The sequence below is a fragment of the Alnus glutinosa genome, chromosome 9, assembly GCF_958979055.1.
Source record: "Alnus glutinosa chromosome 9, dhAlnGlut1.1, whole genome shotgun sequence".
In the NCBI taxonomy this organism is placed as follows: domain Eukaryota; kingdom Viridiplantae; phylum Streptophyta; class Magnoliopsida; order Fagales; family Betulaceae; genus Alnus; species Alnus glutinosa.
The window spans coordinates 8,184,577-8,200,692 of NC_084894.1; the positions used below are offsets into that span (position 1 = coordinate 8,184,577).

The following is a 16,116-nucleotide window of genomic DNA, read 5'->3' on the forward strand; positions in this document are numbered from 1 at the left end:
TTTTTTTTTTTTTTTTTAAATCTTTGCTTATTTAAAGTTTGCAAACCATCTCTTAAAACCTAACTTCTAAGTTATAACCATTTTAACCCTTACCATCATGCTCTCTTGGGCCCTTGTATGAAGCATTCCAAGAAACGTCAACATTGATATGATATTGAGAGGACAAACATTTTAGAACTCAAAAGATCAGACACAAGTAGGGGTGTACATGTGAATATCCATGCGGTTATTTGCAATATTCGTACCCCATCCCCAAAATGCGAATATCTAAAAGATATCCGCATCTGCATCATTTTTTTACTATCTGCATCCCCGTACTTATTGTGGTTATTAAGTATGGTGATTATTCGCTATCCGCATATGACCTTAAAATATTCATGGTAATTAATGCTCACAAGAAAAACCATTATGTTTTTTTTTATCCATGATTCAATGAGCATAACAATCAAGCCAACAAACATCAAAAAACATAAATTAAATATCCAACATTAAAAAAATAAAAAAATAAATAATATTACAAATTCATAATATAAAAAACATAAATTTTACTGCATCCGCATACCCTAAAACCGCTATCTGCATCTGCACTTGTGGATAGTGGCATCCACATCCTCATGTGCGGATAACGGTTAGGTTCAGATATCGGATGCGAGCGGTTAGTATCCGCCCGTATATACACCTCTAGACACAAGGATGTCTATGTATCATGCATGCGGAACTACTAAGGATTTCTACTCTTACAGATTGTGAACACACATGATCAAAAGGTTTTTCATAAAGAAATATGGTGCATGTCTTGTTCAGAAATCGAAGAGAGACGCAAGTTGTAAGTTTTATATATATATATATATATATATATATAATGTAGCTTAGAAAGGAAATAGCTTTACAATTTTATGTAAATCACATGATGATATGATTTTGAGGGTTGCCTATGTGATTGTTGTGGGCACCTATTCGACTGTGATGAAAGCCGAACACCGATCTAGTTGAGTGGTTTGGACGAGCATTCCATTATTTAGGACAAGTAACATTTCCGAAATCACTTAATTGGAAGCACAACCATTGCGATGATATCCATGATTATGGAAATTGCGTACTACTTGAGCACTGCTGTGAATCTATGAGGGTTATAGAATTGCTACCAGATAATAATATAAATAATGGAAGGTTAGACAATATATATTGGATGTTACTTAATTGTGGTGGGGGTAATGAACTAATTAGGTTTTTTTTTTTTTTTCTTTTTTTTTTCTTTTTTTTTTTTTTAATTTTATTAAAGACCGACAAGGCTTAATTGCATCAATGGAACTAAATTTATGTGATTAATACGTATAGTGCAATTCTGAGTTGAGTTTTATGGAATAAAATTTGTTGTCAATTTAATTAGTTCTTGATTTTCTTAGAACCAAACCAACCCAAACTAAGTTGCACCCTATATACAGTTAAGAATTGTATCTTTAATTTGATATTGCATTTTTTTTTTTTTTAATGAATAAAATCTTTATAGAACAAACACAATCAGAGTACAACACTCCAAAGAAAACTGGAAGTAACCTTTCTTAGAAGGGATACAAAAACTCCTAATACAAAATCAACTAGAACAAATAGACCTATAGACAAATTACGTACATCAATGAATGTAAGTTCCAAATATGCACTAGTTTAGAATTGTAGGCAGCCTTCTCAAGAGCCTTCTTTAGCCATAATTCTCGACCAAACATCCCATCTAATCCGAGTCACCAAAACTCCTTCAAACCTAGGAGAGTTCCCATGGCACAAATCATTATGTTGCTTCCATTAGGGGGTGTACAACTGGTTACGGTTGTTGTTATTTGCTCATAACTACAATCGCAATCGGGGTCCCCGGTTATTCCTATTTCAATAACCACAACCGCAACCGATCTACCAGTCGTGGTTTTTACTAACCTCCGGTTATCCGGTTACTTTAAACCAGTTATTAACCAGATAACCAATTTTCATATATTGTTGAATATTTTTAATTTTTTTTAAAATCCAATATCTGAATTTCAGTTCCGGTTATTTTGTCTTTCCATGTTTTATTTAAATATAATATCCTAATCAGTGTACTAGAGGACAAGGGACCCAAGTAAGGGTCAAGTTTCTGCTTACAAAATACAACAAGGCAAGCTTTAAAAATAGAGTTTTACACTCCTCCAAGAATTCTACACTTCAGTGCTTCTGTTATGCAAAAGAGGGACTATAGGAGAGGACGACTCATTGCTACTAGTAGTTGGACAATCTTCAATCGGCCAACTTCTTTTCTTGGGCTTGCCCCCATATCGCACCATAAAATCCAAACACTATTATAGCTGCTCTTATTGCATTGCACAATAATTAAATTGAACCACAATTATTATTCCCTTGCATTAAAATATATTTTATGAAATTGATATATAAACTTTTTACTCCATTGGCAGAGATGGATAAGGATTCTCACCAAATACATGAATATGTATTTATACCGATTTTATTTCCTTCTATTATCCTTCTTTTTGTGTTGTTCTTTTTGTCACCCGTCAGAGTCACTTTGAGGGACCTAATGATTTCTAATCAATTATCTAAATGCCCCAAAAGGCTAGTCATACCTTAAGCACAATATATATATATATATATATATATATATATATATATAATAAAAACTGGTTACCGGTTTTTTAGAATGCAATAACCGGTAACTGCAACCAGGTACTCGGTTATTCGGTTGCGATTGTTTTTCGTTTTTTCGATTTTTCCGGTTAGCGGTTGTTGGCAGTTATTAGCGGTTACCCGTTATTCTCGGTTAAAAACCGCCCGCTTGTACACCCCTAGCTTCCATATATGGTAGGCAGAAGCTGCTAAACAAAGCCGACACAAACTCACTTGTAAACTTCTCCCTTTGAGGACTTCTATACTCCAATGAGCCACATCTTCCCACTCTACAATTAGATTAAAAATCAAACAATCAGCCATTAAAGTCTTCCAAATTCTCTTGCTAAAATTGAACTAAAAGAACAAGTACTTAATATATTATTGTCTCTCCCATAGCCCCAACTACACATTTTAGCTTTAGTAACAAGGGCATCCCTAAACACCAACCAAAGTAAGAAGGAATGATGATGAATCGCCATTGAGAACTAGAAAGCTTTAAACCAGGAAACAACTGGCCCTTAAAATATCCCAAAGTATTGGCACATGAGTAAACTCCCTTCTTAGAATTCCATATAGGTAAGCTTGCACCTCCAAGTTGAATCTCTGGAAGTCTACTCTAAAGTTGGACTATACTATCCGACCGAGCAAACGGCCAATACCAATCATCATCACGAATAATGGAAAAAACACGAGCCCCAACATGACTGCCTACATCGTAAATTGCCCTGAAACCAAACTTATCCAACAAACAACCATGTGGATGCCACTGATCATACCACAAGAAGATCCGGCTTCCATCACCCACATTGAACCGAATAAAGTTCTTAGCTATCTCTTTCAACTTAAGTAACTTCTTCCAACTCCAAGAACAAGAGTTAAGAATGGGGATTTGCCAAAAACTTCTCCCCTTTAACCAGTTTGTTTCCACGAAAGCAACCCAAAGAGACCTTGCTCGGGCAAACAAATTCCAGATGTGAATTAATATGGCTACCTGATTCCAAACCTCCAACCTTTTGATCCCCAAACCACCTTCTTTCTTAGGAACACAAACATTATCCCAAGAGACTTTTGCCTTAGCCTTTGTGTCATTTCCACACCATAAAAACCTGTTAAGCTTCTGCTCAATCAGCTGGATGACCTTCATGGGAAGAATAAAGATCCTAGTCCAAAAAACTTAAAGACTGACTAGCACAAAGGAAATGAGTTGAAGCCAACCAGCAAAAGACAAATGTCTAACTAACCAAGAATCAATTCGAGTCGTGATTTTAGCAATGCAAACATCACAATCAGCTGCCAATAGCCTTTTAGTGATAAGGGGAACTCTCAAATACTGGACAGGAAGAGACCCCTCAGCCATCTGCAACAAATCCACCATCTTATTCTTATCTTCTGCATTGACTCCCACACAAAAGAATAAGCTTTTAGCAAAATTGGCCTTTAACTCCGAAAGGTCCTCAAACTTAGCAAGAACAAACTTGATAATACTAAGGGAGTTCATCTTAGTAGAAGAAAAGATAAGTAAGTCATCCGCAAAACATAAATGGTTAATCAACAAAGCCCGACATTTAGGATCAAAGCCAAAATTAGAAAGATCTAGAGTTACTTCAGCTAGTAACTGAGAGAGAACTTCCATGGCTAGAACAAATAAGTAAGGAGAGATAGGGTCCCTTTGCCATAACCCTTTCCTTCCTTAAAAAAAAAAAAAAAAAAAAAAAAAAAAAAAAAAAAAAAAACCAAAGTTCCATTAAGTGAAATGGAATAACTAGGGCTAGAGATACACTCTTTGATCCAACCAACAAACTTTGAAGGAGCCCCAAAGCAAATAAGGCAATGGAGGATAAAGTCCCAACTCATCGAGTCATAGGCCTTCATAAGGTCGACTTTAAGAGTACAACGAGGATTGCCTTTTTCCTTATGGTAATCACACACCATCTTTTGAGCAAGGAGGATGTTTTCAACAATAATTCTCTTGGGAATGAAAGCACCTTGATTCAGACTAATGACTTCATCCAACCCCGGGAGCAACCGATTAGCTAGAATCTTAGTAATTCTTTTATAAATCAAATTGCAACAAGAAATAGGCATGTACTCACTCATAGAAGTCGGATTCCTCTTCTTAGGAACAAGAGTAATAAACTAATAATCGTGGCATTCACCTCCTTCAGGAGTTTACCAGACTTAAAGAATTCCATAACAGCCTTCACAACACCATCCCCAATAACTGGCCATGCCTTATGAAAGAACCTTGCAGAAAACCCATCCGGGCCTGGAGCCTTATTTTTATTCATAGAAAAGATAGTTTTCCTAATCTCTTCTCTAGAAACAGCAACCTGCATCCCAGCAACACAAGTAGGAGAGAACTTCTTCTGAATAAAAAGGGAGATTCTGTCTGCTTTCTCACGGGGAAAAAAAATTAGAAGTGGAACCAAGTAGAGTTTGATAAAAATTAATTGCTTTATTTGCTTGAAATCCTACACTATATTCCCATGTTCATCTTTTAAACTTTTCACTAGATTAGTAGCATTACAAATCTTCACAGTTTTAAGAAAAAAATGCAGTGTTTCCATCTCCCAAATTCAACCACTTGTTTCTAGATTTCTGCTTCAAGAAATTCTCTTCTGTAGATACAAGGGAAACAAATGCATGCATACACTCCCTCTCCTCCCTTTGCCACTCCACACTACCATGAAAAGTAAGGAAACCAACCTGTGTATTAGCTAGTTCCTGCCTAGCATTCTGCACTCTCTACCCCAAACCTCTAAAGACTTCAGAATTTTTAGCTTTAAAGATACCCTTAACAGCTTTTAAACGAGCATAGAGCTAGAGCATGGCATACCCCTCCACCTCAATCCTCCAACATTCAGCAATCCAATCCAAGAACTGTTTATGCTCAGCCCAAAAATTGAAGAATTTGGAAGGCCTAGGCCCAAAACTCTTATACTTCCCCACAGAGACCAGAGCAGGAGAGTGGTCAAAAATACCACCCTCTAGAAACTCCATAGGAGTATCAGCAAAAGCCTGCATCCACTTCAGATTGGATAGAACCTATCCAGCTTCTTAGAAACAAAATCGAATCATGCTTGCTTATTAGTCCAGGTATGAAAGCAACCTGTATAAGCTAAATCATCAATTTCCAGCCTTTTAATGCATTCTACAAATTCCTTAACATAGCAGGATAATGCATGATTCCTCCATTTCTCTTGTTGGAAATGGATTACATTGAAATCATTTGCTATCAACCAAGGAAGAGCATCAAGTAACCCTTTAACATTTACCAACTCCAACAACATTTTCCTCCTATCAAGCCCTTGATTTGCACCATAAACAATAGAAAAAAAAAAAAAAAAAAAAAATCCAAGTCCCATTACCATTTGTAGCCTCCACTCTACAAGTAACCACCTATTCATGGATAGAGACTGCTTTAATAGAAATGATTCCCAGATCCCAACAAATCCAAATACGCCCCAGCCAGTGTGCATTATAATTGTGAATGAACTTCCACTCAGAAAAAATAGCATATTTTATCTTCAGAGCATTCTCTTTCCTAATACTGGTCTCAACTAGACAAATAATAGAAATTTTAAGCCTCCTAACAATCCTTTTTACCTCTTGTTTAAAGGGTTTATTCAAACCCCTTCCATTCTTGTCTTTAGGCTTAGCAGCACTTGGAGGCTTCTTGATAGTCTTATCATACTTCTTAATTTGCTACTTCACTTCAGTAGTTGTCTTCCTTACAACATATTGAGTAGGCTTTTTAGGAACCCAAACCTTTTTTTTTTTCTTGGAATAAGCATACCCTGCATGTCCAAATCCCCCACAAACCGAGCACTTAGGAGGAAGCCAAGGATACTCAACACCAATGGTAATCGAACTCCCATTTTCCCTGCAAATGAGCACCTCTTTGGGGCACTCCGAAGTTGTATCAATCTCCACCAAAACCCGAACATAACCCAATCTTTGTTGCTCCTCTATAACTTTTTCAGCATAAAGTGGCTTACCCAGGCAAGTAGAAGACCAAAAATTCTAGAGGAAGATGGAGCAATTCAATCCATACCGGAATGGAGGTTAATGTAAGTTTAAAATTTGCATTCCATGAAGCCATTTTCGCAGAATCGAAGGCTTGTTAGCCACATGCCAAATTTTGGCTTTCAACACCTCAACACAAGTCACCTTATCTGAAAAAACGAAAAATGAACATTCCATTTCTAGTTAAAACACTACTATATCCCTATATTGCTTCCACAAATTAGCCATATATCTTTTCACCAAGTAAAAAGGAAGAGGCTTATCTAGGAATTGCCCAGCAAGACTAGATTTCCATTCATCTATGCCTTCAATAATGGCCTCTTCATGGGGTGAAACAAGGACTTGTTCAGCCAACTTCCTTGGGGCAAAATATTCCAATTTCCCTAGAGAATTAGCAGTCTGAAACAATCCTCTCCATTCTACATTTCCCTCCTGACATTCTTCCTTAGGGCCTTTCTAGGACAAGACTTCCAATCTCAGAATATTCACTCTGACAATCAAAACCCTCTTCTTGAATCCCCAATTCCCCAATAGGTTCCTCATCAATAATTTCATCAACAATTGTCGGAAAATCTTCCTCCAATTGTAAATTAGGAACAGGATGAAGAATTTCTGCACTACCATTCACTGCCAGGATAGATTCTTGATCACGAGTTTCATATGAAAACACATCATGATTTAAACAACTTTTCGGCACTAGGCTCCCATGATGACTCCCTTTACCGATAGTTACAATCAAATTACCCTTCCCTCTACCTCTTACCCGATTAGTTTTCCTCGCCATACCCACAACCAACCCCTACCAACTCCAAAACCAACGAAAACAAACCATCTAAATTCAAACAAAGAAGAAATTTGGATAAGAAAAACCAGTGCATATGTCCTTCCCGAACTCTGGCCACTTGTCCGATCAACTCTCTAGCCAGCACACGTCGTCACGTCCCAATAAAGAGAAATGATGTATACACTTCTCTTCCACAACATTTTCACAACACGCCAACGTGGTAGTAATATTTTATTGTTTTTTTTCTATTTTCGTTCATGCTGCTAGAAAACCGAATAGAGGGAGTTTCAAATTTTCATTTTGCACGTTGGCGTCAGCTGCCCAGTCCCTCTCTCTCTCTGAAATCTCTCTCCCAGATCTGCCTTCTCGCTCCCTCTCTCTCTCTCCCCCGCTTGCTCCGGTACTGGTCGTCCCCATCCCCTTCCCTCCTAGCGGCTTTTCTCTCGGCGGTTGGCGACCCTCCACCGTCCTTCACCGGCGTTTTGCCTCAGGCGGATTTGTTGCCAGATCCGTCGTCCGCTGCTCCGTCGTCCGGTCATCCGCTGCCAGATCTGTCTCCGTAAAGTGCTGCCTCCTCCGTCGCTCGCCCGGTCATCCCCTTGCAGGCGCCGTTTCACTGGAGTTCTCCTCCGTCGAAACTGCCGCCCTCTCTCAACCTGTCTCCAGCTAGCTCACCGCCGGTCGTCCCGGTCCCTCTTAGCGGCTTCTCTCTCGACGATCAGTCACTCACCACCGGCCATCCTTCACCGGCGTCCGTCTCCAACTGGTTTTGTTTCCAGCGACGCTAAAGAAAAAGGTTTTCTCTCTCTCTCTCTCTCTCTCTCTCTCTCTCTCTCTCTCTCTGTGGCTGGATTTGTTGGTACAAACATGGGTTTGGTTTGTTGCTTCATACAGTGGAGGGTTTGGTTTGGGTTTGGTTTCTTCGAAATTATCTTTTCTTCAGGGGAATCTTTTCTTCTACGCTTCATCATATTTATCTTCAATAATTATCTTCGTTTACTTAAATTCTTTTATAAATATATATATGAATCATTTTTAATGCAACGATAATTTAGAATAAGAACACAATATAGCCTTATCGTGCTATTTCCTAATAAGGAACACGCACTCCCGATGAAAAGCATCTTGCCAACTAAGAGGGCAGGAGCCGCGGGGAGCCGCGAAGATCCGCTACATGTTAATAATCTTTCTCCAATACTAGGAAAAAACAAGAGCTATTGGTCCAAATGGTAATAATTGTCTTAATAATTCACCATCGATCAGTGCGGAGCCTACCCACCATGGCTTCGATTGTACCCCACTGGGTAAAAACAAAATTATATTTATACAATTATAAAACCTCAAACTAATAAGAAAATACACTTCATTTTTTTTTTTTGGAAACATGTAGAGAGTTATTATTTACATGAATTCAGAGTTTTTCATTGCTTGATTTTCAGAGAACTATTAGTTCTTCATCTGCTTTGTTGTTTTGAGTGTATAGCTTAACAGTTTTGCCTCTGTTTTGTTGAGGTTGTAGTTTTGGTTTCATATTATGGGAGTTGTTTTTATCTCATTGAATGTTTCTATTAGATACTCAATCTTCATGTATGACTGATTGTTTTGTTGCTTATTGGAATCACTTTGTTAGGTTTCTGTTTCTGTTTCTGTTCTGGAGTAATTATGTCTTGTCTTGGATACCCAGTTTCATTTACTTGTACATATGGAAACTTGAAATTTTCTGAGTACATGTGAAGCATTGCGTTAATGTTAGGCTGACTCTTGCTTGCATAAGGGGTGAGCATCAATGCTCCTGTAAGTAGGTGATGCTCCCCTGATCACCTTCATGTTTTGATTCATTCCTGTGCTTTAAGGCCAACATTCAGTAATGAGCTTTTAAACCTTTATTGTTGATTCAATTTTAAGAGACAATTATATAAACTCATAGCTAAGTTCTCACTCTGGTTTGTTTTAATTGTAGTATTATTTGGAGTATGATATTAGGGGAAAAAAAAGCAAAAAAATGATCGGTTGGGTGATTAATTTGATAAAAATATATGGGCAAAGGAATGTGGACATTTTTTTTAATAATTTGTTTTGTTTTTTTGTTTTTTTTTTGTTTTTTTGTTTTTTTGTTTTTTTTTGCGTAGGCCCGAAAAAATGTCGGTAAATAGTGATGCGTCAATACCCCCTTTATGTTACTGTGGAGTGCATGCACGTCTAAGGTACTCGTGGACTAGTGACAACCCCGGAAGAAAGTGGTATGGCTGTATAAAGTATAAGGTAATTTTAAAATTAATTAGTTTTGACTTATTTTTTTGTTAGTGCTTTATGACATTTATTTGTTTTCACACAGAAAGCTGGGGATTGTGATTTTTTTAAGTGGGCTGATAACAAAATGACTTCTTATGAGAAGAGATTGGAGGAACATATGCGAGACATGGAGGAAGGGAGACGGGCCGATATTGAGGAAGTTGAGAAGAAGACAATGGCCAATATTGACAGACTTGAGAAGCTGATTGAAACACAACACAAGGAACAATATGAGAGACTTCGGTTGGAGTTGGGTCTATGTCAAAATAATAGAAAGATGTTTTGGTCAGCAGTAGTTATCATTTTGGGCATTGTAATTTATTTCAGTAGTTATAGCGGTTCTGAAGTTAGCTACTTGATGTTAGAATGAAAGGAGGGAAACATTATTAGGTTAAAAATGGTTATTGTGAGATATTTTACGTTCTTATTAGTGGAACAATAGAAATTCTGAATTTCATTTATGATTAGTATTAGTACCCGAATTTAAATTTTGAATACTGCATGAATTGTAGTATCTAGTATTGTAGTATCTAGTACTACAATTTAAATGATGGAAGTTTTGGTCTTTATTCATGCATGTTCATAAAAGAAAGCAGAATTTGTTTCAACTTGCAAAGTCAAGTGATTGTTTTGGGTCAAATGGTTTGAATCGAAAAGGATCAAAATGGTCACAAACATGGCTGAAAGGAGAAGATAATGGTCGACAACTCAGGTAACTTTGGCTTCTCATGCACATGGGTCTATTATTCTATATTTCTATTTGAGGAAAGGAAATTTGTTTGTTGCAGTTGTGGACCAGACCACACAGACCTCTTTACACCACACGCAGAAAGGCAGAATGCACATGCTGAACCCAGCCACCTTACTAATTGTTTCTGCAGTTGAGCTCATAATGCTAAGTTGGTGTCCCTTTTTCTTTTACCCTTTATGACTCAACCACCTTTATGACTCTCGTTCAGGATGCCCACTACAAGACTGTGTATTATATCCCATAATTCTATTTGAGAGAAGCAAGAGCCTTAGGAAAATTTTTGTCCAAATTTCAGGGAATGAGAGAGGGGATCTCCAGCCCCTAACTTTTCAGTATAATATCTAGTCATAATATTACAGTTTATACACTAATAATATTCTCTGGATGTACAAGAGGAACCCCATGAAATAATGGGTCCTACTATACTTAGACATATAATCTCATATGTCTACCCTGTATTATTTGCAGCTTTAAAAAATGGTAATGACTACCCTGTATTATTACTGCTATAAACAATACCTGTGCTCATCAATATTCATGAATAAATCAATATGCATCCTGCCAACCTCAGTGAACCAAAACCAATAAAAAGCCTAAATATATATATATATATATATATATATATATATATATATATATATATATGAGTAATGATTCACTACCACCTAAATATACAACTTCTCACCACCTTGTCTATGTGGCAAGGTGGTCCCTCACCTTTATTTATTTTTAAAAAATAAAAAAACTCAAAAAGTAGTGGGGGACCACCTTGCCACATAGGCAAGGTGGTGAAAAGTTGTATATTTAGGTGGTAGTGAATCATTACTCATATATATATATACTTGAAGACATATGCATCCTGCCAACCTCAATGAACCAAAAACAAACAAAAGCCTAAAAAACAACAAGGAATAGGGTCAAGAAACAAAATTGAGTCTAACTAACAATCCCACAATAAACCGCAAAAACTCAGTCTTACAATCGCAACAACCTTGCATAACACACCAAGCAGGGAGACAAGCAAGCACATACAATTCACCATAAATTCCATATATTGGCTTTTTACTTAAAATTCCTACCAAAACCATTCAACCACTAGTACACAAATCAACTGACCTGCCAACAAAAATACCTTATGTTATCAAACAACCAATACATTGAAAAATAGTGCGGTTCCAGTAAAAGTGAAATTTGTCTACTATTGTCTGGTTTCGAATAAACTACATAACGACATACGAGTAAAGAAAAATAAAATCTGGAACCGCACACAAATAACCATTTCAAGGTGGAAGTAAACCATTCATCAGAAGACGTATAGTTGACCGCACAGCATCAGTAATTGTGGGCAGGACACTTATATGGTTAAGTGTGGCATAAACTTGATTGAAGATGGGCCGCACATGCATTTCAATTGTCGGATCAGTTGGGATTATGGAATTAAAAACGTGTGTCATCCAAGCAATTATTACGGCTGGGTTGGTATTGATACAAAACCACAACAATTGAAGCAATACTTCTTGAGTCAAAGGGAGAGGATCCATAGTCAAGACCTGAAAATTAGCTTTAATATTCAGACATCTAAAATCTAAAATGGATGCATTTTAATAACACAATACTATCAAGTGATTTACTTGGGAGCAAATCCAATTCACAATTGACACATCATGCATTTGTAAGGCTGTAGTGAAAGCCTCTTGGTATTTGTGTTGTCTTATCATTGTGGACAACAGATTTATGGGGTCAATCGACAAATTCACCTAATGAATGCACACATGATTCGTTTCTCTTATTGTACGCATATAAATTCCAATCGAGAAACAATGACTTTAAAAAACACAAATTATACCTGAGAAAGAATAGAATGATGGTGACCACTGAAGGTGTGAGCAACTGTCGATGACGAAGCGACGGAATCCTGCAAAAACAAACATCAAATATCCTCGTGAAATATCAAATAATTATCAAAAATCAACTAATAAATAAAGAGATATTGGCTAATCACCTGAGTACTATGATCGTGAGTTGCAGAAGGTACAGAAGGCAACGGAGATTGACTAGTGTTGCCTTGATTTTCCGTTGATTTCGAGGCCTACAATTAAAAAATGGTTTATGCAATGTGGGAAAGCACACATGTTTTTAAGCAAATAAAATGTGGACATAAATAATAAAAAAAATAAAGAAATCACTAACTTGATTTTTTCGTCTCTTCGTTTTAGCATTGTTGTCTCTTGGTGGCTTGCTTGATACATTGGATTTCTTTACCACTGTTTCTATAACAGCCACCTTTCTCTTTGTTCGTGGCCTCCCTTTACAAGTAACCTTATGAGGACTAAGCACCTTTTGGCAACTAGAAGATGCGACAGTAGGTGGAATGCCAGAAGCTTGATTTTCGCAACGCCACAACTCCTTTATTTGATCAATTCTTTTCATTAGTTCCATGCAACGTTCCTCCGTGTTTTCTGATGCGAGCGACAGTAATTCCTCAAAATTGTTTCTCACCTTGTCATATATTTGGGCATGTGGATTATCACCAATGACATCATAACTACTCTTAACCTTCGAGTACTCTCGCTTAATATCCTTCCTCCATCTATCAAGAACATATCTTTGTGGCAAAGTTGTCACTTTCTTTGTCCGTAACACGAAAAGTGAATGCTTACATAAGATGCCTCTTACTTCAAACAATGCACATGTGCACTTCACTTCCAATTCATCTTCATTGAAGTAAACAAGAAATGTTTTTTCTATTAAGTGGTCTCCAACGGCAACATATTCAATAACTTCAAACGTGGAAATTGCACCTTCACTTTTGAGATGAGAGTTATTACAGGACATCATTTTCACAAACTGCTCATGTACTTCTTTGAACTTCACATTTGTGTAGACAACTTGAAACTGTTTCTCTAACTGCAAGGCGCTTATACATGAGATTGTGCGATTAAAAGAATCAAAATCAGCACGTGTCTCCCTCTCGACCATTCTCCTTAAAGCATTATCATATTCATCAACAAATTCTTTCAATGTGGTTCGTGAGTGCACGAAACCATCAAAAAATGCGTTCATACTTTCACTTCGCTGTGTAGTGTTCATTCCCGCCCAAAACGTATCTTCATGTATGCCGGCACCCAAAATGTCTTATCCCTATATAACCCATTCAACCATGCATTATCATGAAGGTTATACTTCTCCAGTAGATCTTTCCAGTTTTCCTCATATTCTTCACATGTTTGAGAGTCATACAAACATTTATTTAAAACATTTATTTATGGCATTCTTAATGCCATCAAAATTAGCATGTGATCCAAACTTTTCAGGGAATTTTTTCATAATGTGCCACATACAATATCTATGTCGACTTTCAGGGAAAACAATAGCAATTGCATTTTTCATAGCTCTATCCTGGTCTGTTATAATTGCTTTAGGGGCTTGGCCATTCATGCACTCCAACCAACATTTAAACAACCACACAAATGTGTCTGTATCCTCGCTTGAAATTAGTCCTGCCCCCAAAAGTATAAATTGACCATGATGATTCAGTCCTACAAAAGGAGCAAATGGCATGTCATAGCTATTGGTCAAATACGTTGTGTCAAACGTAATAACATCTCCAAAGTAATCATATGCTGCCCTACTCCGTGCATCCGCCCAAAAAACATTTCGTAACCTACAATCATCATCCATATCTATCATAAAGTAGAAGCCACTATTTTGCTTTTGCATTCTTCTGAAGTAATCACAAAGTGCTTGGGCACCCCCTTTACCAAGACGGACTTCTTTTGCCTTATTAATATAATTTCGACAATCTCTCTCTCCAAAAGAAAGACTCTCAAACCCCCCACTTTCAACGACTAACGAATTGAAATTCTTACTCAGACGTATTCCTACTCTATCATTTAGCTCAAGTCTTCTTTTTGTAGCATCATTAATTTTCCTATTGCTTCTAAAAAATCTTGCTTTACCCGGGCTTAACAAATGATTATGCGTCAACTCAACTTTACTCAAAAACCACGTTCCATCACCACATAATTTTGCACAAATCCTAGCACCACACCTTGTTCTATTAGTTGTTGGAATTGGCTTCGCAACATCATTTGTAGCTCGCTCGTCACCTCCAAGAGTACATATAAGCACTACGTAACTTTTTCTACCCTTCGTTTTTCTCGAGGTTCTATGAGCTACACCAAACCCAGCTTGCTTAGCATACCTCCTATAATAAGAGCAAACTTCTTCTATTGAACTAAAAGTCATTGATGACTTCGGTTCTTCAATTTTCTCATCATCCTTTAACACCACAGGTAAGACCACATTTTCTTCCTTATCACTCAACTCTTCATCTGAACTAAAAGTCATTAAATCCTTTGGTTCTTCAACTTTCTCATCATCCTTATCACTCAACTCTTCATCTGAAATAAACGTCGTTAAATCCTTCGGTTCTTTAACTTTGTCACCCACATCTATCTAAAAAAGAATACCAAGTGTATTTATAAAAAAAGCCTAGAATAGTAATAAAGAAATAAAAACAAAAAAAGTCAAAAATCTAACCATTTTGATGGTCGTCTTGATGGGTTAAAGCACCGTCAAATTGACCCTCGGTATCCAATCGTGAACTTGAAGAGTCCATTTTGGAAAATGCTATATTAAAAAGCACTACAAGTTAATTGAATGGAAAAATGTAAGAATTTGTTAATAATAATAAAATTCTATTACACATTAGAGAATTGTAGAAAAAGTAAGACTAGACATGAATATATAACACAAGAATAGTGAAAGAAAATTATAGAAATAAGGGATTCAAGGTGGAAGAAAATTATAGTCAAATTTATTAGAGATGAGGGATTCAAAGTGGAAGAAAATTATAGTCAAATTTATTATAGAAATCTACTTGCATAATTAACATCCTCCTATGGTTAATTGATAAAAAAAAATAAGCTATAGAAACAAAGGGAAACCAATTACCTTTTCTAATCTTTAATACCATATTATCAATTTGTGAGAGGAAGAGAGAAAAAGAATATTAATGCTATATGATTCTAATATACAAGGTCTATGATTGATCTTATAAAAAGATAGTGTAATAAAGCATCAACACTAATTTGATTGATTTGTAATTAGATGAATTTGTTCATTGAACAAAAAAACCAAGAGATTCAGAAAATTACTTATTTAAGGTATGATCAAGGGGTTGACTTTACATGGAAGCTAGATCTTTTCCATCTATAGACTATATATATATGTAAAGATATACATGCATCTTCAAAGAAGGCATGGAACTGCCCATGTTTAGTCCAATTCATGATATTATATACCTTGAGACCGTATATAGCATGCATATTAATTTGACTAATTGCAATAATATGCTGCATTCATGTCTATCTATCTATAAACAAATTGCATCACAAAAACAATCTTCTCCTCACGAAGGCTATATATATATATAGTTCTAACTGATCCAAACGTTCAATCATTTGCTGCTCGAATAGATAAGCGGACTACCCTATACGTTAGCCAAATAAATCTCAGAGAAACTCTTTCATATTTATCTGGCATGGGATAGCCCACATTTTTACCCGTATCGCGCCTTGGCTTTCGCTTTAAAGAAATATTACTTGGT

General features: G+C 36.6%; 2 protein-coding genes across 2 annotated transcripts; one reads left to right on the plus strand and one right to left on the minus strand.

The window, feature by feature from the left end:
• The first annotated feature begins 9,601 nt into the window (after positions 1-9,601).
• LOC133876722 (uncharacterized) lies at positions 9,602-10,124 on the plus strand. Its single transcript, XM_062314973.1, has 2 exons — positions 9,602-9,724; positions 9,798-10,124. Exons 1-2 carry the CDS (start codon positions 9,602-9,604, stop codon positions 10,122-10,124), a joined length of 450 nt encoding a protein of 149 aa, XP_062170957.1.
• A 2,517-nt stretch (positions 10,125-12,641) lies between these two features.
• LOC133876723 (protein FAR-RED IMPAIRED RESPONSE 1-like) lies at positions 12,642-13,595 on the minus strand. The gene has a single exon (XM_062314975.1). It carries the CDS (start codon positions 13,593-13,595, stop codon positions 12,642-12,644), a length of 954 nt encoding a protein of 317 aa, XP_062170959.1.
• Between the last annotated feature and the right edge of the window lie 2,521 nt (positions 13,596-16,116).

Bases quoted from the DNA above. Each gene is read 5' to 3' on its own strand.
- LOC133876722 (XM_062314973.1), top strand. From the start codon at position 9,602: ATGTCGGTAAATAGTGATGCGTCAATACCCCCTTTATGTTACTGTGGA. The intron at 9,725-9,797 runs GTAATTTTAAAA...GTTTTCACACAG, and splicing joins ATGGCTGTATAAAGTATAAG to AAAGCTGGGGATTGTGATTT.
- LOC133876723 (XM_062314975.1), bottom strand. From the start codon at position 13,595: ATGAACACTACACAGCGAAGTGAAAGTATGAACGCATTTTTTGATGGT.